Source organism: Buteo buteo, chromosome 7 (genome assembly GCF_964188355.1).
Source record: "Buteo buteo chromosome 7, bButBut1.hap1.1, whole genome shotgun sequence".
Classification (NCBI taxonomy): Eukaryota; Metazoa; Chordata; class Aves; order Accipitriformes; family Accipitridae; genus Buteo; species Buteo buteo.
The window spans coordinates 7012654-7036686 of record NC_134177.1 but is presented as its reverse complement, the minus strand read 5'-3'; the positions used below and the strand labels follow the sequence as shown (position 1 = coordinate 7036686).

General features: G+C 41.9%; 1 protein-coding gene across 1 annotated transcript in view; it reads left to right on the top strand.

Moving 5' to 3' along the window:
- Positions 1-17961, top strand: part of SPATA16 (spermatogenesis associated 16) — a 97416-nt gene extending 79455 nt beyond the window's left edge. The window contains exons 10-11 of the mRNA XM_075033198.1: positions 4203-4283; positions 17660-17961. Of these exons, the coding sequence (XP_074889299.1) occupies positions 4203-4283; positions 17660-17776 (198 nt within the window). The 3' untranslated portion in view covers positions 17777-17961. The remainder of the gene's footprint in view (positions 1-4202; positions 4284-17659) is intronic.
- The last annotated feature ends 6072 nt before the right edge of the window (positions 17962-24033 follow it).

Here is a 24033-nt window from a genome sequence, read left to right as displayed (position 1 = left end):
TCAGATCGTGCTACTTTAAGATATCTAATACCAGAAGCCACCTGCAGCAAAACAGGCCGAATCTAGTTAAAGCTGAGGAGAGGGGGGGAAAAGAGAAAAAAGATTTTCTTTCCTGGCTCCAGCTACCACTTGCTCCCTGCCTCTGAATAAACCCGTCTACCTGTTATGCTTTTGTTTTCCCTTTGTAAAATGAGGGCAGTGATGCTAGCAGGGCTGTTGCAAGACTAGAATCATTAATAGCTTGATAGTATATCAATAAGCTGCAATCAGAAAGCACCGTATGGTTATTCTTCCATGAGGCTGTCAGGTTTTCTGATGGGGGAGGGAGCTCACGTACGTGCAAATTTCAAGTATTTCATTCTAGGAAAAAAAGAAGAAAAAAAAAAAAAAGTCGCTCTCCAGTTCCTGCATTTAAATGCAGTCCAATTTTGATGATCCAACTTCGGTTCACTAAAAACTCCTGGTTTTCCCAAAGCCAGTCCCGTTGACATTTGTTTGCAGTCCTGCAAAGCTCCTAAGCTCTGTAGAATTAAAGCTTCACAGCAGCTTGCTTTAGGGAAGACGAGCAGCGGCCTGCAACTGCAGGAGGTGGTTGCCAGACTTTGAAGTCTGGGCTCGAGATAAGGGAAACGACATTGCAAAGAAACTGTGTTATTAAAAGACATTCTCCTTTTGATGCAAGTTTACTAGCATTAAACTTCAGCAGGACCACATTTCAAGGCTGACTAAAGGGTCTTGAGTTATTGGTACGCGTTTCAGTGATAGGTTTTTCTCTTGGGTACAATATTTTCAGTACATCACACATTAGGCACAGGCTATTACGCTGTTGCCTGTATCTTGTCATGTAGTAATCATGAGCCTGACCCTCCCTGGAAAGCTTTTTGGGGGAGGCTCTAGGCCACCCAAGGCAAAGGTCTTCAGTCTCTTAGGGGCAGGACTGGGCAGAACAAGGGTCTGTGCTGGGAGATTTAAGTGACAGATTGTAAATCTTTCAACAAAACACGTATGCTTTGTTTACTGAGCCCAAGATGAAAATGCTTTTTAAAAGAATAAAGGCAGAAAATCTCTACCAGCTACCCTGTCCAGAGCATTAAAATGTATTAATTCAGCATTCATTTCTTTTTCTTTGTCCTGTCATCCTGCTGTAAAATACATCTTTAGTCTGTGTGTGCAAATGGAGGCTCAGCTGCTTTGTAGCTAGAATATTTTAGTAAACTTCAGGCACCACGGTGTTAAGACACAGGACTGCAAGCAAGAACTTGCAAAGTGACTTCACCGGGGACTGATTAATGGGATTTACCTTTCCTGGTGGCACCAGCCCGCATGGCACAGCCTCCTTTTATGGCAGTAGGGACCATTTCCCTACCACATCACAACTTCATCAAGCACAAAACATTGCTGCCCATCGTTGGGTCTGCACACCCAAACCATCCAGGGAGCGAGCGAAAGATCCCCGCTTGCTCAGCCTACCTGTCACCCTCCTCATTTCACCGGGGTCCAGGCGGGATGACACATTTGCAGTACTGGGCTGTACTGGTGTGATTGAGCGGCTCTCAATGGATGCTACAGAGGCAGCCCCACCGTGTCCGTGGGGTCAGAACCGCAGCACCCATGCTGACTCCACGTGCTTCTTGCTCTTCAGCAACATTTCTAAGAGATATCTGAATTTTTCCGTGAAGAAAACTGAGCTGGCCAAATTCTAATCTCACACGTACTAATAAAAATTTAAAGTAATTCCTCTGAGGTCATTCCGACTTTACATTGGTAAAACTGAGATAAGACTTTATGACCGAGCAAGGCAGTTAAATTGTGTGAGTTAGAAAATGCTAAAGATGCCAAATGTTTATTATCACATACAGTAGAAGTTGTATAAAGTTTAAAACACACTGAATTTATAATAGGGCAATTTGCACTGATACAGCAAGGATCCCAAAGGCATTTCAGTTATAAACTCTTCTGTGTAAATGTCTTCCTGTAACTAAATAGATGGAGTCCTAATCTATGGCACAGAGAACTTCAACTGAGGCCTTTTTAGATCAGTATTTATTCACAGACCCTGGGAAAATAAAGATTTCCATTAGCTTGAAGAGTTGAATATAAGTGGGAAAAAACCCTGAAGAAAATCTTTCCAAGGTTTATGATTTCAATGTCACCATATTTGTACATCATAAATCAAGATGAAAGCTTGTTAAAAAGGCAGAAATCTCTTTCAATTTAAAATCAAATGAGGACAAGATATTTTTAAAAATGCAGCATTTTTCCTTGGAGGGGATTTTCCAAAAAAGATCAGCTTTGGGAGAATTACTGTGGTTTGCCAACTGCCCACTCTTGTAGCATGCACATTTTGTCTGCCAATAGAGCTGGTGAAAAACTTTGGGTGATAAAAATTAAAACCAGAGCGCATATGCTGGGCACTTTTCACTGGTGTGTATCAATATCAATGATATTTTAATTGGAAAGGTTTCTTGTTTTAACTTCTTGCCCAAAGCAGTGAAATCTCCAGCCTGGTTGGGCTGTCGGAGCGGCCCCTTAGGGGTGACAGACTGATGTCCTGGTCCCTGCCCCGCCGGGTGCTCTTCGACCGGTTCTTCAGACAGAATCACTCCAAGAAAAGCGATGGAGAAATCCTTCCCTTCCCCTGACCGGTTCCTCCTCTGCCTGGTTTGACACAGGATCTGTGCTTTGCCCATTCTGCCCTTAATACCCTTAATCTCTGGGCTGTGTCTATTCTGGATTCATAGAGAGAGATTATCTGTCATAGAAATATTGTGATGGAAAATTTCTGACAGGTTCTGACTCCTTTTGCATTAAAGTCAGAGGCAGAAGTTTGCAGTTTTGTTTTTCATGAATACTGAGGCATGACAAAAAAAAAAAAAAAAAGCTTTTCATCAAATGTTTGGCCCAATAAGATTCAACTTAATGGCTGCACAAGCACAGAGAAAGCAGGCTGGAACCGACCACAGCAAATTTATTTAGAGATTCAAAAGAAGATTCCTCCATCATTTATCCATTGTTAGGACATAGACAAAAAAATTTAACTTCGAAGACCTGAATGCAAAGGTAAACTTGAGGAAGTACAGATCTGCTCCTTGAATCTCAAGGTGGCATTTTTGTATCTTGCGCAGATGAGCCTAAACACTGATGTTTTAAGTTTCATCATCTTATGTACTTATATTAAACTGCTGCCCATCTAGGTACAGAAAGAAGAGACTATACGAATGCTTACTCTTATACTGTCCAACTACTCGTAATGAGTAACAAATTTGGGAAGAGGCATCAAAACCTATTGTTTACATTCACTTTCACCAACTAAACATCCTGGAATAGACCTAACAGAGCACAGCAACATCACAGATATTAAATACAAGTTTCTCCCAGTTTGTTCCTAAATGCCAATGCCAACGGCTGCTCACGGAAGGACACCCTGGATCCGACCCTTGTCCCTCTGTTACTGAATTAAGAGCAACTGAAACATTTTGAAGTGTTTGGGAAGGGCGCACAGCGAGGCAATGCTATGACTAACCTGGAAGGGTCTGGAGCGAGGCAATAGTACAACTAACCTGAATTTTAGCCTTCCCTCTAACAGTAAGGACTGATTAGCAAGTATTTTCTTACAGCTTCTTTTTATAGTTTACACTAGAAATTGTCAGCCTTGTTTTTATGCTCTGTTATGCTGAATGATGGGGAGAAAGGAGGGTTTGCCAAAGAAAAAGGATAGTAAAAGCAGGGAAAATGAGCTAGATACTTCCAGCTACAGTAAAAGCATCTCAGCTTTAGTGTTGTCCTCTTGTGAGGTTTTACATGCTGCTTTAAATTATGATACATTAGCCTTGGGAGAAACTACTAAAAAGCATTCATGTACAACACAGAATATCCCAGACAGCTAAAGAATGAAATATGGAGCCTTTATTCTTTACAACCCAAGTCTTCCTTTACTAAGTATAAACATTTACTGCATTAAAACGTATAGGCTTAAATACAAATTTTCCAGCGGATTTTTTCCCATTGTTAAGTATTTTATATCCACAATAATACAGTGTAATGGCTGAAGCAAAGATGAGGTGGCAGTGCTCATTGTGTGAAAGATGAGTAATAAAATCATCAGCGTACAAATGATTTTTTAATTAGGTTTTAATCTGTGTATTTAGAGAAGTTATTTCTGTGTGAATTCCACACTGATAATTTTTATCTTGGTGCCACAGCTGCAGTCGCTAATGGCAGATGCCATGGACACCCTTGAAGGAAGAAGTGATGAAGGACGTGTGTGGAATAAAATTCAGAAGGTAAAAACCTGCAGCAAAGGGCAGGAGAGTATACTGTTCCTTGGGGAGTAAATGTCCACCTGAGTCATATCTGTTCAAAAGGTAGAAAAGAAAGTAGGTGCCATTTGAAATCTGTGTGCCTTGAACTCCGTTAGTGCTTAGGCACTAACCACAAATATGTATTTATTATTTTCTTTAGCCCCTATGGTTGATCTTTGTCCATGTTAATAGTCTCATGTGGTTATCTAATACAAAAAAAAAAAAAAACCCAAAACAAACAAAAAAACCCCAAAAACAAACAAAAAAAACCAACAAAAAACAATAGCTTTTTTTTGGCTGATAGTTATACTTCTTTTCCGTCTTTGTCATATGAGATGTTGTGCTAATTGGGTGTGGAGGGGAGCTGTTAGGGAATAAAATTCAGCCCAACAAATTAGGTCCCTTAGTGGAGCTCAGATAAGGCTTTGGTGATGTGAGAGGTAAAAGACATGTAAATGCCTTTCTGGAGTCTCTGCACAGCAACCGGTCAATTTAATTCTTAAAGGATTTGTGAACTGCAGAGAGTCTTGTGTTGGTTCTCTGTACAGATGAATCTGACCCAATGTAATGACTAAGCGGTCAGACTGGGGTGTAATAGGAGTATCTTACATTTTTACAAAGTCTTGCCAACCAGAGCAAATCACAGCTCTGGGCATTCAACACCATCGACATTCAGCTACTTGTGAGCAAAAGGATAGCAACGCAGCACCAGGAAGGGAAAACGGTCCTAATGGTTCAAAGGATTGGTCTTATCCTGCGTCTTACGGCTCCGTCAGATCCCAGGCGGACGCACGCTCGCTCTGGGTTGTGGCTGCGGTGGGAGGCAGGAGAACAGAGGGGTTGAAATTCTGCACTGGCGAGACTTGAGATTCGCCCTCGTCGGGATTTAGGGTTTACAGGCAGAGCTCAGGGAAGATACTGAAAACCCAAACCCTGGCTGCACTGAGTCAGTGTAACCAGGATAAGCAAGTAAGACAGAGATGTCTGACAGAAATCACAGGGGTGGCGGGTCAAGGTATTTTCAGAGTCTGTATTTCCAAGTGATTTGAATTAAAATTTCAGAAGGCATCTCCTCCGAGAGAAAACCCAAGTAGTGTATTGCCTCGGTTAGCTGTCAGATCAGTGCTCTTAATAAAGTTCTCCAAGTACAGAATGTTTTCAGAAAGGAATCAAACCCTAGATGCCCAAAATTATAGACAGGCTGGGTTTCATCTCTTTCAAACGCTCGTGAGGCAAAACAAAGGATAAATATTCACACCGCTTTTACATTGCGCCAGGGTAGTCTCTAAAACTCTCACACCTGCCTACAGATCATATGAGAATCTTTTGCAACACAAACACTACGTATGATATGAATTATATATATTTATACAATTACATATGTATTTCCTGCCACACATAATAAACACTGATTACTAGATGAATGCAAAGAGTCAATGACATATTTACAAATAGCCTAGTCCCTGTACTTCTCAAGCACTTATCCTTCCCATTTTCAGACAATAGGCTTCAATATCAGAAACAGTTTTCCAAAGTTTTTCCCAAAGTCAGGATTTTAATCCACAATTAGGTGTTTGAATAGCCAGCCCGATTTTCACAACTCTGAACAACCACAGTTCAGAGGCTGTTGAGAAAGGATCGTGGCTGTAAGTTAGACCAAATACACAGGTATCTAAATACTTATTAAAGCTCATTAAAAGTTTGTTGGTGGTACCAAAAAGATTCCCACATATTTCAACAGACAGTGGCTAATATTTCATTGTAAATCAAAGTATTTTCTTTTGGTATATTCATATAGATGTGTGTACACCCTTTATATTTCTCTGGATACTTTTACTTTCAGTATAATCTTAACGGAAACCAAGCTAATGTTTAAAATTGGACTGGTGTCCCACATTATGCCACACAAACCTGTGCATAATTCAATATTCGGGAATAAAATTTACTGAATCCATGAAAATCTGGTCTCTGCAATTTTAAAATTTTTGTGCTTCAAAATTTGTTTGCGTTCTGAACACAGTTGTGCATTTCATTTTTGACAACTCAGATAACTGATTTGAGGCATCTTGTTCCAAGCAGAACCCACCATTTGTTTCATAATACAAAAATATTTTTCTATATTATATCGGAACAAAGAAATGAAAAGCATCATCAAATATTTTTCTACTTTAATTTTTTCCAAAATTTCATTTCAGCATATTCAGCATGTTCTTAGGAAAAAATTCTCTTTAAATAGAGGAGACAGCAAAACAGTCAGGGAGCTTGGGGTTTTTTTGTTGGTTTGGGTTGTGTTTTTTTAAATCAGCTCTAATTAAGAATGTTACGCTAGATTAAAGAACTCTAACACATTACTAGGAAGGAGGATTAAATCTGATGATTAAAAATTGATGTGGTGTGGATTACCGCACGTCACTTGTGCTAGAACCGTTTCAGAAAACTCAGTATTTCTCAGTTCGCTCATCACATGATGCTGATTGTAGGAGCCTACAAAGAACCTTCACACCGATCTAGTTACAAGGTAGTTATTTGTATTTTTGCTATTGAATTCATTTACATATATTGGAAAGCGAAAAAGAACATAAAAGAGTTTATACAATCAGCTATAAACGCAAAACTCTTGGAAAGCTGAACAGCTACGCTACCACCAATGAAGTTTGGCTCTTGCAATAGAAACAGCTGTTGCACCTAATGAAAGCACTCAAAATTTTTCTCTAATGCAGCAGAATTATAGCAGTGCCTATTTTCCAAATGGTTAAAGGGTCTGTCAGAATTGCCATTACAAACCACTGTTTTCAGAGTTTTATATTCTAGAGTCAGCCGTAAAAAATTCATTCAGGCTGAAATCTGACACAGAAGGGCACAAAGCCTGACACCCAAACACTTCTCCTTTTGTCACAGTGGAGGGCTTATCAAATTAGTTTGAAATTAATCTAGGCAATTTTGAATTTACAGGACTGACAAAGTAGTAATATATGTTTAGCTTCAAGTGGTTTGGGTGCTGCGCTGCTCATCCAATTCACTGACAAATTTATGTTTTTAAGCCATCTAATTTATCAAACGGGCTAATTATTTTTGGAAGCTTTAAATACAAAGAAGTGAAAAATGACCTTGTAATTAGCTGGAGAAAAGAGAACATTACTGCACAGAAGATGCCTTTCTCGGTATTACCGGGCTATGGACTCTCCAGCCACAAGGGGATCCTAGATTAAGTTGGGAGATTAAGAACCATCCTCATACAGAGGTTTTACCCACGTACTAGATAACCCTGGAGAATGCCTTGGAGGCAGGAAAAACGGGCTGGGTCAGTCTCCCCAAATCCCTATTCTCCAGGATTTTACCGACACTTTTCCTTGCAGTCCCCTGGCTGAAATGTGAACTTTGTATTAGCGATTTGGGGAAACAGACGCCTGGGTCTAAGACCTTTCAAGCAAGTAACAGAGGGACTGAGTCCCAGTCTACTTCAGGACCATGGGCATTCCTAAAAGAAATTTTTACCACCATCCTTTTTTTTTTTTTAGTTACTGGCTCTGTCCAAATTGTGTTATAGGTTGAGTTGCAAAGGTACTTAAATATCACACCGTCAGCATTACACAAGAATGAATTTCTCTGAAGCCACCCTTATGAATGGAAAGCCCACCTAAAGTAGTCTATAGGAAATGTTACGGGAAAGAGCATCAAACTCTCTCTTTTAAAGAGGCTTAAGTCTTCACCAGTGAACAGAGGTAGAAATGTATTTTTGCTTACTGGATTTTAAAGTGCAAATTCTCCACATAATTCAAATTACATTTGAATCTATTATTTTAACAAGACTGATTTAGCCCAGTTGTTTAAGCAATGACCTCCGATGCACAAGGGTCAGCAGCGATGAACAGAAAACTTCCAAGAGAGATTGAGGAGAACTAATCTGGTAATTCAGCTCGGCCCCACCACTGGTTCTTAATCAGATGGGGACAGCCAGGTCTGGCCGTTACCGACTAGGCGCTTTGCCGACAGAGTCCCATGCAATGGAGGTGACGGCTGACGTCAACACGAGTGCTGGGACTCGTGGTAGAGCTTGGCCCTGAGTAACTCAAGGAACCAGGTCTCTGCGTGGCCGTTGCAGGACTTCACAGCAGCTACAGACAGGCAGAGGGGTTTAGGGTCTCTCAGATACATAAAGCGGCAGGAAGGCTCCCCATTTCCTCTCTAGGGCCTTTGATTCCCGGCAGTCTCGTAAGAGAAAAAAATAAAGAAATAAAAAGAGATTGCTTTCCTATCGCATAAGAGTAACTTCATTAATAAAGCCCCACAATATTGTTACAGTGAGAGGCATTTCATTAAATAAATAGATACTTTAGAGCCTATCAGCCAGAAACTTTTGACATCCAAAGAGAGGAAGAGCCATATAAGTGCAAGTGCCAGTATGGCTCTTCTTCCCCTGTGAAGTTAATAATGTAGTTCTACTTTTCTCCTCCATTTAGCCCCTAGGCTTTCGTAGCAGTTTCATAGGATCCTCTTAACATCATCTGAACAGCCAAAGGAGAGACAGGAGTTGGCAAATAAACACTTTCCTACACTTCCACATGTGAGACACTTCATAAAACCTTCACATCTGAGTTTACCTCAAGGGCATCACATACTTTGCAATTTAGATAAGTTATTATGCCCATCATTTGCTGAGCTCAGTGGAATGCCTGTTTCATAAATCTGAAAGCAGAGCAAACATGGATGAGTGAATAAAAGAACAGATGTAACTTACATAAGAATAAGCATATAACAAAAGCTGCACTAATATATGTGAATATGAAATGAAGTAAAATTAGCCTGACATATTATATAATCTTTTAGCCAGGCACACAGATTTTCAGTAGTTGACCTCTGCCTACTACATCTCTGCCTTCTGCAACAGCAGGGGAACACTATCTGATGAACTGTGCTCTTCCACTGACATTATCTCTTAATTGAAAATCAAGCCATGGAAAAGGGCCATAGACTTGCTAGGCTTTCGGTCAGCCAGAGGAGCAAGGAGGGAGATTCATAGTATGCTGATGGAAAGGGGACGTGTTGCTGAATAGTGTTGTGCTGGCTACTACAACAGTTATTTGATGTATATGACTTTGTAACGTCTTGTAAAGTCATCCAAGCCCATGCCACAGCCACTGGGAACTGCGCTTGTTCTCAGAGCACGCAGGCTTCAGAAGTCGTTGCGGTTTGGTGCACTCTCTCCTCTCAAACCTGGCTATTCCTGAATTAATAGAAGGAAATTCGTTCCTGGCTTGTTCGCGTCGTGGGGCTGCGATGCAGCCGCGTGTTTCATGAACACGTGGACCCGTTGTGAAAAGGGAAAGCAAAGGATGGGAAAGTTGAGGAAAAGCGCATTTTCTGGAACAGGACTGGAAGTCTAATGTGTAACGCCTTATGTGTAATGAAGTCAGAAAAGGGCAAATGCAAAAGCAAAATAATCTCAGTGGCACTGATTCAGGTAGACTGAGGGTGAAGGAAACTAAGAGCAGAGCAACCAGGTAGAAATGCAAAACTTTTTGTTAGAGTTGACCAAAGATTGGCTTCGTGCTAAGATTAGAGAAAACGTATTAAGGCATTCTGGAAAGGATTAACTCTGAAACGGCAACAGCCTCGAGAGGGACAAGAAGTAACTGTGGTGGAGGTTTCTAAACCTGGCACTAAGCGAAGTTTTCAGACCAGGCAGAGGAAGTTAGGAGAGTGTGTGTGAGCAGAAAAATGAGATCTGCCCCATTGAATCTGAGGCGATATAAAAGAAACGTAGGCAAGCAAAAAGTCCCATTAATAAATTCAGCCCCGCTGTAGGGACAATAAAAGTGTGACTGCATTCGCAGAGCTCTTTGTGTAAGAGAGAGGTGACAACGGGATTTTGGCAGTTATCAGTACTCCTGGTCCCTAAAATCAGCTCCTGCCCTTGTGAGTCTCTGGTTCTTTGTGTCTTGCATACGAAAGAAAAAAATGCCCCAGCAAGATGCCTACGTGGCCCTCAGCCTCACTGGAAGAAGCAATTGCATCCTGCCTATCACTCACGCTCCAGACACCAGCATCTAATATAAAGCTGAGCTCTTTAGTGACCACACACTGAACAGCTATACCTCCTGATCAGAGCTAGACCAGCACTGCAATATAAAAACAGAGGCTATGACTCCTAAGAAACAGCGAGCTTTCGGGCATACAAGGTTTTACTCAAGCCTGAAGCAGATGCAGGAAGTTTTAAGCTTGCTGTTGCCTTCTATGTACCGAAGGAAAGTTTCTGTACATAAAAGCATGGTTTTTCACAGCTAAATCGGTTGGTCTAATAACAGGTATCATCTATACCCATAATGCTTAGGCGATCAGCTACAACAAAACACTGCTAATGCTATTGGGAAGGAGTGTTTTGTGATGAAAAAGGCTTTGATCTATTCCACCAAGCAATAGGGTGCAATAAGTCACTGGAATAATTTTAAATAGCAGCAAATCTAGCAATTGAGCAGTAAGTGTCCTAAACATTGGGATAACATAGCTGGTTGTAGCCACCTGACAGTTAAATCACAGGCAATTCCAGGCATTAAGAATCCCAACGTAAGGATTTAGATCAACATTTTCCCAGCCCTTGCTAATCATGCTGTCAGTTATAAATGAGCAGTCTGCTTACCTGCTGCCCTCTACCAGAGAGGGTCTCCAGCCCTGTAAACACTTGCCACCAGGTATTGTTACTGCTGTGAAAAATAGCATGAGTCAACAAGACGGCTCATAGCAAACGCTGCGCTGGACAGTGATTTCAGGAGAGCTTATAAAGTAGAAAAGGACTGTCTGAGTTGTAAGGTAGTTAATAAGTGTAATTCATTACCAGCATCAGTATTATTTTTATTCAGTTCCTCATCAACAAACACTCTTTCCTCCATATGCTTTTAGCATTGGAGCTTCGCTAGTGTGCTAAGAACCTACTGGCAAACACCGTTTTTCAGTGTTTCACTGAACTCATTCCTTTACGATGGAAATGTGCAACGGAGCTGTCTGTCAGACTTCTTTCTTTAAAGAAAGGCGATGCATACAAACGAGGCATGTGAAAATACAGAAATGGAGCGTGAGGGACAACATATTTATCTCTGGCATCGGCATCTGAAGCTATGAACATTTCTAGAAGCAGGTCCAAGGCAAGAGTTGCGCAGTCAGTCGGGTTACATTGCCAAACAAATGTAGGGAAGTGACTCTGGCCTGCCCGTGGCAGTTCACATCATTTGCTACTGTGCAAACCCACTCCCTTCCAAAAGCAACCATAGCAGCTCTAAATGCACTTCACTTAACACACAAACAGTAAAATCATGATTATTTTTTTTTCCAGATACTGAGCAATCTTTGTTCTAACTGACCTTAATGGAATGTACAGACTGAAGTTTCATTCTTATTAAAATACCAGTAGCTTTTTTCAAGCATACGCTCAGCTTTTCCTCCACACTGTATGCAGCCATCCCTACTTACTCGTAGGCCCTTCAAGTACTGTTTCTTTGGTCATATTCGCTCCAAAGTCTGCTTTAGCCAGGAGCTCTGGGAGACAAAGGAAAATGTTGAGATGTACTTTGTGTTTAAAGGCCGCTCATTTGCCTTCTTTTACTACTAGCTCCCAAGTAATAAAAATAGATTGTGTTTGCCAGAAGATCCTTTTTGCCATTACATGTTATTTATAACTCCTGCCTATATTTTCAAAAGCCCCTGTTTCTTATTTGAGAGTGACTCCCCCAATTTGTACTGAGATTTAGGAAGTTCGGATGTTTAGGCATATAAAGAATGCATACACAGGCATCCATGCGAGACATACTTTTACGATTTTACAGTTTACAGAGTCTGCTGCTTAGCCATCTCTATTTTTTTTCTAAACAAAGTTATTTTCCTACAGGAGTTTGTCCTTGTAGGATCCTGGCTCTTTCTCATTCGATTCTAAACTCTTTAGCAGGTACTAGAGCTGATATTTTGCATTTGTATTCAAATTCACGCCGATCTTTTAAAAGGCACGTGTGCTTTCAAGTTAGCTTGTGACGGGAATAGCTCCCCCGTTGTTGGATAAGCCACGAAGCTTCCTTTGGACAGTCAGTAAGCCATCAAACGCGGACATCTGTTCCTTGGAACGGCCCCCTTGCAGCAAAGGTTGACAAGTTTCATGACATCTGTGGCCCATCAGGACTTGGACAAAGCCACGCTGAATGATGGATAGTACCGCAGTGTTCCCTCATCGTAGTTGGTACATATCATGGAATTAGGAACCATATGTGGGATGTCTTATCCCAATGAGTGCATGGGAAGGGCAAAGAATATACTTGCCTTGTGGTGTTTCAGGGCAAAACCAGACACATCCAGGCAAGTTCAGAAGCGACTGATAGGGCATTACCAGAAACGCAGTAAATTTTTCAGAAAAGGAGATATGAACTTCCCCTAAAGCCCTGCTTTGAAAAGGAGGTTGGTCTGGATGACCCCCAGAGGCCCCTTACACTGAAATCTTTCGATGATTGTAATTCAGCTGCAGCCAGCAATGCTGCTTACATATCCCTCCACACCGCGAGCGAATCAATCAGGATGGCATCCAGAGAGCAGGGCAGAATGCTCACAGCAGCAAGTCTCTCCCCTTTATCCATCACCGGACAACAAGTACAAAAGGGCAGGATTAGAAATATTTTTATATGCTCCAAACAAGACCTGTATTGTTCCTTATCTTTGTGTGGTTCCATATAATGTCATTTTCAAAAACTCCCGTAGGTCCAAATCAAATCCTAAGCCAAAGGGAAACCATATATTGCCTCACCTGATTAGACCCTCCGCAGTTCATCCCTCCAGCTAATCCTGTTGCGTTGCCAGTTATGCAAAGAGCTCTGTGTTTCCATTGCAGACAAACTGAATTAGATAAGCGTACCAAAACCATAAGTATTTACAGATTCTGCCCAACCGTAGAGAACGATGTAAAACCATTTCAGTTAAAAACGGCTGATGACCTCAGTATTCGCATGGACCACAGATTGCTTTCTTCTCACGGCAAACTCATAACTGGAATTCAGAGCAGACTCATTGACTTATAGTCCATCCAGGTACTTCTGGTGCACTAATTATGCTTTTCACCTTCTCACTCCACGTCAGAATAAATATGCCTTGATGTGTGGCACTGAGGAAAGGCAGACACAACCTCGCTCATTCGGCTGATTTTCCCCAGGAATAAAAGCATGGAAATACTTTTGAGCGATGGCCTGTCAGTGCCGCAGCTCTGTGCTGGTGTCTCAGCAACACACCAAAGGCTGTGCCATCGAGGCCAGCAGCTTCTTGTTCCGAGCACACACATGGAGGTTTTGTCCTTCCCATTCATTCCCCTGGCTTAAAAAATAGCGTTGTTTCCTTCAGGTGGGCCAAACAAGTTTGTTCTTCTTGTCCCGTTTCTCATTTTCATTCAGCCACCAGCCTAGAGAGCTCTCTATCCTAACTTATCTTCCCTAAGCATTAGGCATGCAGACCCAGCATCAGCCCATTGCTTTGATTCCCCAGGTACCTTCATGGGCTTCATGGGCAGACAGTTGAAACGCCAACACTACATATCTGTACTCTTGCAGAAGCCCAGGTGTTTTCTCGGTGTTAATTCCCTTGCTTTTTGTTCTGCCCCTCCCCAAATCAACAATTTCCACCATCGATGCCTGCCACAACATATTATCGATTCAAGAATTGGAAGCACAAAGGAGAATTTGGGGGCAATGCAAAATAAACGCAATATGAATGTAAAGAGCACAGAATAAATTCTACTGAGTACCTGGTTCATTTTCAAATTTCTGTCCTCAGACCCCTACACTTCTCTGCTTAGCTTGATCCCAAAGCACCTATAGGTACCACACGGATGTGCTGTGGACTGTGTGTAATTCGCTTTAAAGGTATCTTTTGTTTCTATTTCTTCCCTCTTTCCATTTGGTCTTCATTCTATCCATTCCCTTTTTTCCCCTGCTCCCTCCAGCTGATCACAGGGGCCAGACTAAAGACGGAGACAAAAATCCGGCAAAAGAAATAGGGTCAGGAGCAACCTGAAATCAGGAGCTAATGAGGAAGAAACAGGAGGAACTTGAAGAGATGGGCAGTCATGCACCGAGGAGCCTCTAGCTGGGCCAGGGCTGTAGACATCGATTCAAAGTAGAAATGCTGCCACTGCACTGCTGGGAGTAACTGTGGGGGCAAATACTCAGGATATCTTGAAAGTAAGATGTCATAGCAGCAGAGGATTAAAAATAGGTTGAAGCCCAATTTGTCTTCATAAGTTCTCAGGTCACCAGGCACTCGAGAAAAAGACCTTAAAGACACTGTAGAGCTGGGTAGATGGAAGAAGAGTGGTTTCATATGCTCAGGAGAGTATTTAAGGGACTTCACTGCAAGGAGGTCAAGCAGCAAGTTCAGCTACCGAGAGCCGAGCACAGCCCCTGCGGGTGGGACGCGACGCTGCCGACCACCTCCCATGCACAGACCGCGGCACACGTGGACATACGCGCATCGGGGGAATAGACGTGGGGAAACATAACCCAAAGTCCAACTAGCGCGAAGGACTGACCCAACGTCGGCGGCCTCTGCGTGGGTTGGGATCCGGCCCAAAACGAGCCTCACGTGAATCACTGGCAACACCGGTAGCAAATGGTCTGCTGTGAGCCAAGTCCTGCAGAGCTCTTCGCGTGGGCTTCAGGGCTGCTTTAGCTATATAGGCGCTGCAGGGTTCAGCTATATAACCCTGGGATTCGGTCTCAGCATCGGTCTGTAGCCAGCTATTGCTCTGCTTGGGAATAAGTCACAAGTCTTTTCCAAAATCCATTTTCCTGCAACAGCTGTTGCTGCAGCACTAATCACGTTTGGGCTGGCTACAAACGGCATCCTTCTACCTACTCCCGTCCACACGGATTCTTATTTAATGTTATTGGGGGGAGAAAAAAAAAAATGAAGCTATTGATTTAAAAAATTTGCATTTCCCAGTGAGAGCCCCAAAGGTGGCTTACCACAGTCTGACAGCAGAAGAGCGGGCACAGGGAGGTTTTAAATCAAGTCCAAAAGGCAGAACATAACGCTTCCAATTTACTTTCTTAAAATGAAATGTTCAAGCTAAAAAGCCATGAATAAGCACTACTGAACACTGCAGCCACGAAAAAGAGATTTTTAAGCCATTCTCCCCCCCCCCACTCCTTTATCTTGTCAAGAGACTGTATTTTCATTGTGTTCGTATGGTAATTTAAATCATGCTAGGGCTCAGAGCATACAGCGTAATTGTAAGTCGGCAAGGGTTTGAATGCCATCATTGCTGCGCAAATAACATCATCAACTCATCAGCTGTGTCAGTAACATTGCAATTATGTAAGCAACTATTATTTCCACCCCTGATATGCCATATTAGAACTTATTTTGGGGGCTGGAGCTGACAGGTATTCCATAAATATGAAAAGCACACAACAGCAGCCGAGCCATGGTTTGAGACAGGAACATCATTCCACTGGGGCTTTCTGGTGGCATCACCAGCAGCGCGGGCACTGCCGGATGGTCCGAAAGCAGCTGCTGTAAAAATTGTGGCTTTTCTGGTGCCCCCTTTGCCCTCACCCCACACCCTACCCATCTCCTGGGACCCGTTTCCCTTCCTCTTACCACTTTGTGCTCACTCAAATGCAAGCATTACCCCCAAACTAGGAAAGATTACTTTTATCTGCAGAAGAAATTTACGTAGACATTTTAATTTGGTCTGTTGCAGAAGAGTCTTGGGGGGTTGGTGGTGGTTTTTAATATGGCTAAGCCCCTGGACTGGAGCTTGGCACTAGGTGATTAGTCTTTCTGAGACTTCCTGTGTGCTTTTGGCCAGATCAATGATTTCCTAAGCTTTTATTTCAGCTTCTTAAAAATGAGGCTAGCATAACGATGCCTTTCTCTAATCCTCCGCACGTTTACATGGCGAGCACGTCACAGCGGAGCCAGCCCGCGAGGCTGTCAGAGCGCCCCGACCTCCCCGCGCTCCTCTCGCGATGGATCTCTTGGCAAAGGCCAAGAGCAAGCGCCCGTCGACGTTCACCAGCGCGGCAGAAAACTCTTTCCCGTGGCATCGCGCGCGGCGCTACGCAAAGCCCATCCGCTGAAAACGTCACCCCCGCGCGCTTCCCGGGGAGGAGGCGGCAGAGCTCCTCTCCCAAAGACCTTCTGGAGCCCTCGGCACCCCAGGGAGCCAGATGTAATTGCCCATAAACTTTTCTGCTTGCCTCTTTTCCTCTCTCACACACACGCACGCCCCTACCAACACAAACCATGGCCAGAGCGCACGGCCCTGCTCCGAGCTGAGGGCTGAGGAGCGCTTTAGTAACAGCTCAATAGATGAATAAATACAATAGGAAGCCACGCTCAGATTAATTCACAGTCAGCTGTTCTGTGTTGTGCCTAAAGAAGCAACGCTCCGCTGAACGCGTGTCAGGATGATAGATTCAGACTTTTTCTTTTTTTTTTTTTTTTTTTTTTTAAATATTTCGGCTTAAAATGCAATTGGAAGATTGATTCTTTAGATCCTCGCATTATGTAGGGTCTAGGTCTTGAGTATAACTCATTGCGAAGGGAGATGATTCTCATCTTCACCTTACAGAAACGCTGCGTATCGCAAAAGCTGACAAAGGGTATGAATAAAGGTAAGGTATGGGGAGAGATAGCCATAAAATTATGAATGCCTGGTATTTACAGAATACCTGCACACAGCACTATCAATTTATATTTTTGGTTGCTTTGAAATCACCCCTGCAAGGAAGATGTGTCTATCTGAATGTACTCTTTATTAGAATAATTACGTTTTTATTCTGGGGGGACACTGAGGTCATCTATTCTTTTACTGTATTCTCTAGTGTATTATATTCATGGGAAAACATATTTATTCAGAACTTCATTTTGATTTAATAGAAAAATGGTTCTTGCCACAGCAGTGTGGAATACTCATTTTTCTCCATGTGTTGATTTTCGGCATATAAATGCCAGAAGCCTCTGTTCTCTTTCCTTATCAAGAAAAACTTGCCTGAGATTAATTTCCTCATCATCCCTTCCTTTTAAAGTGGCTGTTTCTCAATGCCATTTAAAGACAGAGTTGTGATAAATTCCCATTTTCAATGTACAGATTTCAATGAAAGAGTCTATTGCACGGCAGTAAAGTAACTGAATCCAAATAGAAAAGGACAAAAAAAAAAAAAAAATTATGCAATCAGGTACTGCTACTCCAGCCAATTGTATGAGAGGTGCCTTCATGTATTTTTCCTTCTGACAACAATTAGTTTTGAAATAAACTAACTACAAAAGCTTTTGAAGTTTTTATAGAGGGTAAGGGACATGCTTCTGACACCACTTCTTTATAATTGCAGATTGGACTAATTGAAGACTACTTATACCAAGTAGAAGACAATTACTTAAAGAACAAAAGGCTGAGAACAGCTAGGAGGGAAAAAATGAAGAGGACTCAAAGTACACAGCAACATTAGAGACCAGGAAATACAAAACTGTCCCTTACCAGCCCTAAAGACATGGCCACACAGCAAACTAGAAAATTAACACTGTAGATATTTGATAGATAGGTCAACAAAAGCCACCTTTCCACTTAATGAGCCTTCCCCTCACTATGGGTTGTCTTTCGCAAGACACTCCTGCACTTCATTAGTCTTAACTGGATGGAATAAATGCCTTGTGAAAGGTTTATTTTAAATTGTCTTGTTTATTTAAATAGTAATATCCCGCCAAAAAGGGGCCTGTATCTTCTGCTCTGAGAATATTCTGCATCCAAAGCCTATAAAATCCTGCTGGCTTGATTATCGCCCAAGCAGCACTGAAAACAAGGATCCCTCCATCCTCAGAAGAATTCAGCCTCACATTGCCTTCTTTCCAGATTAATGCCTTACAGTACAGATACTGGTATGATCTATAGGTGAAAAGTGGCATCATGCACCTTACGGCTGCGACAACTACAAGTGCAAGAAACACAATGCTGTGAAAAGAGAAAGGGGAAAAAAAAAAAGAGAGAGAGAGCCCAGCTGTTGCCCTGTCGTTAAGAATGTGAAGTCCTTCACTCTTGTCTGTGCCCTAAGGATGATTTTTTTCCCCCCATTGGATGGTAATTGTTTTTATAAAAATGCACAAACACACTCCAGGGAAGAGAATAACTGCAGCTGCCTTCCCCAGTGCAAATCTCTTGGTTAAGGATCAGCGACACGTCTTGCACTCCCACGGCAGCGGTCTGTCGTGTAAGCACATCTTGCGTCGCTTTGGTCTTCAAGGGAGCACGGGTTCCCAAATCCCCGGAGAGCTCTCATCAGTGAGCAAAGCAACGCACCTACTTTTCAATAGAGATCACCTTATCAGATGGTGTCTGACAGGCATCCCCAGCTGACGCGCGCAGTCTCTTCCAAGGCTGGTGTTTCCTTTGTGTTCGCTGTGTTTTCTTTATAAGAAAATAACCTCACCCTACGAAAACAGCATTCAGTTCATGACGTTTTCTCATTCAAGGGTGACTTGAAAACAAAAAGATCGAAAGAAAGGAAAAATCCACTCCCCAGCCCTAAGATTTAATTAAAAATCCAGGACCTCAAAGGTATTTAGCCACTTAATTCCCATCATCTATTTATCACAGATAGAAGTCTAAATCCTACAGATTTTTAGCTTCTAGAGACCATCTTCCTAGGCTCTCATAAAAGATTTTTGAAAACTAAGAAAGAGCTGGCAAAAGCTTTGATGGTCCTTTGTTCATTGTTAACAGAGTAAGTATAAAGAAATCTTTTTGAGAAAATCTGAGCTAGCCTGAGCTCCTTAAACATGTGGGACAGAGAAACGAAGAATTATTGCCCTTCGGAGATGGCATTATTTTGCTATGGAGTTGGTTTTGTCAGATGAAGTTTTATGACACATAGTGGCAATCATCCATCTTTGATGAGCAGACACACACTAAATCAGAAAAACTGCTCCCCACGGATCGTCAAGTCACAGACAACACACAGTTTGGTAAATCATGAGGCTCTTAAGCAAATACTCTTGATTTGATGCAAGGTGGCTTACAATTCTGCAATATTTAATGCAAAATTGGGTATTTTTAGCCAGAATGATGAAAAAGAATAAAGTGCGCTGAAAACGGGTGATCTTTGGGAAGAAAAAAGCAACACTGCCAGTGAAAAACAGTTGTCTGTGCAACATGAACAAGTTGAGCCGAGCGCACTGAGAAAGATGTACCAGCCTCATCACGGAGCTTTGCCAGAGACCCAGATCCGAGATAAGACGTGACATTTCACTTTTCAGAAATCAGGTGGGGCGGAAAACCTGTGTTACGCTGCAGATCAATACACCACAGAGAGAGAAGGAGAGGGGCCGTAGCCCAAATCAATCCGTAAAGTGTTGGAAACATCTAGGCCAACACCTGGCTACAGAGCCCTTTAGCCTCCAGACTAAAGCAGTTGTCAGGAGATGAAGTCAGCCATGAAACAACACAGAGCAAACATGAAAGGAGCTTCTGTGATGGAGAAGCGCATTGCTATATTCCAAAAATACCCGTCTGTAATGCACAGACTCCCAGGCCCAGATCTGCATAGTATTTTATTCAGGACCCTTTGAGAGTCAACTTTACTCCGTGAATATACCACATTTTGGCTCCACAAGGTGGAAGAAGTGGCGGGGGGGATTTCTGATGCTTGCTGTATGCAGTATAGTTTCTAAAGCATGAGATTCACTAGGATCACCTACAAAAATTAAAACACATACTACTAATTAACTTGCCTTTTGAAGAAATTGGAGACTGTGTTATAATGATTCTCTGGCCTCGTAGCTGGCGATTTCTGCAGGGTGATGACATATACCATGGCTCTTCTCATTCAGGAAATATTATTACGAGTTGGACTTCATTCCTCATCCTCCTTTTTGTTAAGGGCACATTAAAAACACTCTGGCCCATGGTCGCTGTGGCTATTTTAGTCCCGTACACAAGGACGCATCTGGGACCACTCCCCAAGAGTTCCACTTTCAGGTCACTTCTCCTTCAAAGACTTGTTTCCAAATGAATGATGGGGGTTTGTTTCTCTCCATTACAGAATTTTTTTGTCACAAAAATGATTTATCTGTTGACAGCTAGGTTCACTGGCCCCAGGCAACTGATGTCAGTTGAAACAACTCAATGAAAAGCAAAGAACACTATACCAATTTAAAGAAGGGCGGGGGGCGGAAGATATAAATACCCTCTCCCCTAAGACTGCCTCGTAACTCTTCTGCTTGCTGTTGCAATCCTTGCTTCCTTGAAAATGCCAGAACGTCTGCACTAATCCCTGGAAGGGACAATGAGCACAAGCAGAGTCAGCCCCTTCAGGTGTTAGGTATATGTTTACTGTTGGGTTACAACACTAATTACAGTTCAGAGAAGGCAGACCAGGCAGCGGTTGGTCTTAAAAAAACATTTTTCACTTTCACTATTTGTGAAAGCTCTTCTGTCAAAGGGGTATGGTAACAAACACTTTAAAAATACAAGGTTGAGTCAAACTGATATAGAGAATGGGTCTACAGCTAAAGTACCAAATTAAACACATCACCAGAAGAAGAAGATGAGATGCAGTCGTGACATCCAGTGGTAGGGACTAAAAGAGGACACGCACTACTGGCATCCACTGCTAGGGATTAAATCAGTAGTCTGCTATTGCTAATCTCCCTCTGTAGTCAATGAGAAGGACAGTACTCAGAAAATAATTTGGAGCACCTCAGTCACACTCCTGCCTCTGCAAGTATCTCCCTCTACCTCTGTTTCACATCAAAGGTGAAGCAGAAAAGAATAGTTACATCAGGCTTTCCTTCAACTTTGTCTATACAGATTGCAAACTCCTGAGAACAAGAACTATCTTAAGGTCCTCTCTAGGTGGCCTCTCAGGAATTAGCGTATTAATACTTCTAAACAAAATGAGAGTCCTTTTGAATTCGCATATTAAGAAATCCATAAAATAGTCGTGAGTTTACTGACATAGAAGACATCGGGGGGATATTAGGCACCAGACAGTACTTCCAAAACAAAGTCCGTGGCTAAAATAAGAAAGATCTATATACATATACACTGTATTATACTAACAACCCAGCTGAGAAGTTGTACAAATGTAACCTGTTGCTTATTCAGCGGCTAGATGTGATCACACCTCTTTAATCTCAAAAAACAGAGCAACAGCAAGCCACAGTTTTACATTTCCCCATTTGAACTACAATCATTGTCACAAGAGCCAATTTCATGTTGGGCTGTTTCTTGTCCTTGTTGCAATTCATCACGAGAAGACATGAGATCTAAGATACCTCGGCAAGGCATAGTCCATGAATAATACAGCGCATTACTTTGACCTTTTCAGTTTGCTTTGTAGTGTGATCGGCCAACCATTCCTGTCCTCCCCCGTTAACCACCCCATTAACCTGGGAGGAGAAGGTGGAACGGACAGACAATTAACCAGCAGAATACTAAAAAGGTTAACACAGGAACGCGCAGCCCTGGCTTTCTTGAGCTTTAATGGGTATTAAGATTCTGCAATCTCTTTCAAAGTCTGCAGGGAAAAAATAAGAAATCGCACAAGATGAACTTTGTTCTCATTTCAGATTATAATCATGTAGTTCCTTTCAGATGTCACACTTGGATGGTTCTAGTTTATGCGTGAATAAACTGAGAAGAATGTTTATTTTTACCCCTCTCAATATGGAGAATATTCAATTAGAGCGGTGAACTTTTTCTTTGAAGCTGGTCATTCTTGAGTAAAGGAAAATTGGAGAAAGTAGAGGCGAAAAAGCTCCATACGGCAGTCGTCTTCAAAAAGGTCACACATGCTACACTAACTACACCGGCTGAGTCATTCCAGTCATTTCCTAGTCAAAGAGAGGAAATGATGGAATTTTCACATCCTGTGGGTCGTCAGCTGTAGAAAGCTTTATCTCGGTATTCACCAAGACTACCAGGGCAGGCACATCTCACATGTCTCAGGCACATGTAGAAAATGAGGCACAGTAGGTCTCAGTGGAATTTCAGAACTGCCTGGTGAAAGCAACTGGCCTTATCCCTGGGTTTCCATACGTCTTTGTAAAATCTTCCAATTTCTTTTTTGAAAGATCACACTGTCATGAATGACACAGAGTTATACAAGCAAGTATCAGAAAATGTTTTCTGAAGAATTGTAGTCAAAAGACCTCATCTCAAGACTTCACATGAGCTTCTTTTGCTCGTAAAGATTTTCTGAACGTTACTCTGCTGGTTCTGTTACGACGACCTGGGATAGTTTGTTTTTCAGACGCTGCCATATTCTTGTCTTTGTACAAACGTGTTACTCTAAGTTGCTATTAATAGCAATGATATGAAATACTTACTTTAGATGGAAGAAGCGGTGGCAAAGAGAAAGGGACCTTTGCGCTACCCATTAGAACGCCAGATTTTACATTTATTACGGGTATTGACCGCAGTAATGCAGAGTCTTTTTTATTATCTCACAGTAATAATATAATCTCTATTTTGCTTAAGGTGAACGGTGATATTCAGGCAGGAAGAATTACTAACAAAGAAAAGATAAAGCTTTAAATTATAAAAATGACTTCATGGTTTCTGTCTGTAATACATTTTAAGTCCAGAAGGGACCATTAAGATCACCTATATGCCAAGGATTTTTACATTGTGCTTTTTGATATACGAGATCTCAAGTAACATACCATTTCTTTTGACCCTTGCTCTTGAGCATTATCTCTGATGGATTTTTACAAACTATGCATTGAAATATTCACACACTTAGGGGCATGCTCACAAACTCAGAGATTAGAGAAGCATAATTTCCTTTCAGAGGAGCAGTCATTCTTTTTAGGATAAAAGTTTTGCAGTGTTTTTGTAACAATTTCAGTGAAATCAGCACAAAGAAAAGTTTATCAGGCTGCAACATCTTTAACGTGTTGATTTGAAAAGATCTGTAGCAATTTTAATGAGCCCTTATCCTCGATTGAAAGTCTGGAATAGAACCGAATATTTCTGGGCATTTAGTGAGAAAAGTTATGGCAGTTATACCATTTACCAGCTGTCCCTAACTCTACCCACTGCCTTTCAGGACTAGAGGGAGGGACACCATCATCACGGGAAGGACTCCCAACCTCAAGAGCTCATTTCTACAGATCGCTATCACAAATTAAAACATATCACAGATTAGGAGAGTAGTAATCCTGTCAAGAACCAGATTAAATTCTGGGTACATTGAATACAGAAGGCAAATGAAGAGGAAGAAAAAGAAAGACAATCCATTGCTGCATTTGTTCTAGTGTCTGAGTGACCTAGGGAGTACCTATAGCAGTGAATAAATTGTCCCCTCCCGCAGATAAAGGACTAAAAATCGTCTTGGTCTTTGTACTCACTAAATGAGGGTTGAGGCGATCCATAAGAGAATAAGAGTGCCAGGAAACATGCTGAGTTGTTATACTGCCTTGAACAGTTTCTTTCCAAAGCCTCCTTTATAAGCAACGCAGCAGTAACTTTATTTTTGAAATATATTTATCCACCACTACGGTTAAACGTGCCCTAAGAATTTTTATTTTCCAGAGGGATGAGACCATCAGCTTTTACATCTCAACAAACAAGCAGAGAACAAGGGGTTTTTGTTAAGAGATAGATTGCCACTTTTTGTGGGGCTAAAAGCTGGAGGTACATAAAACCAAATTCTGCCATTTAATTAGTAATCAGCAATGATCTGTCAGTCAGAGTTACTGTAATTCATGA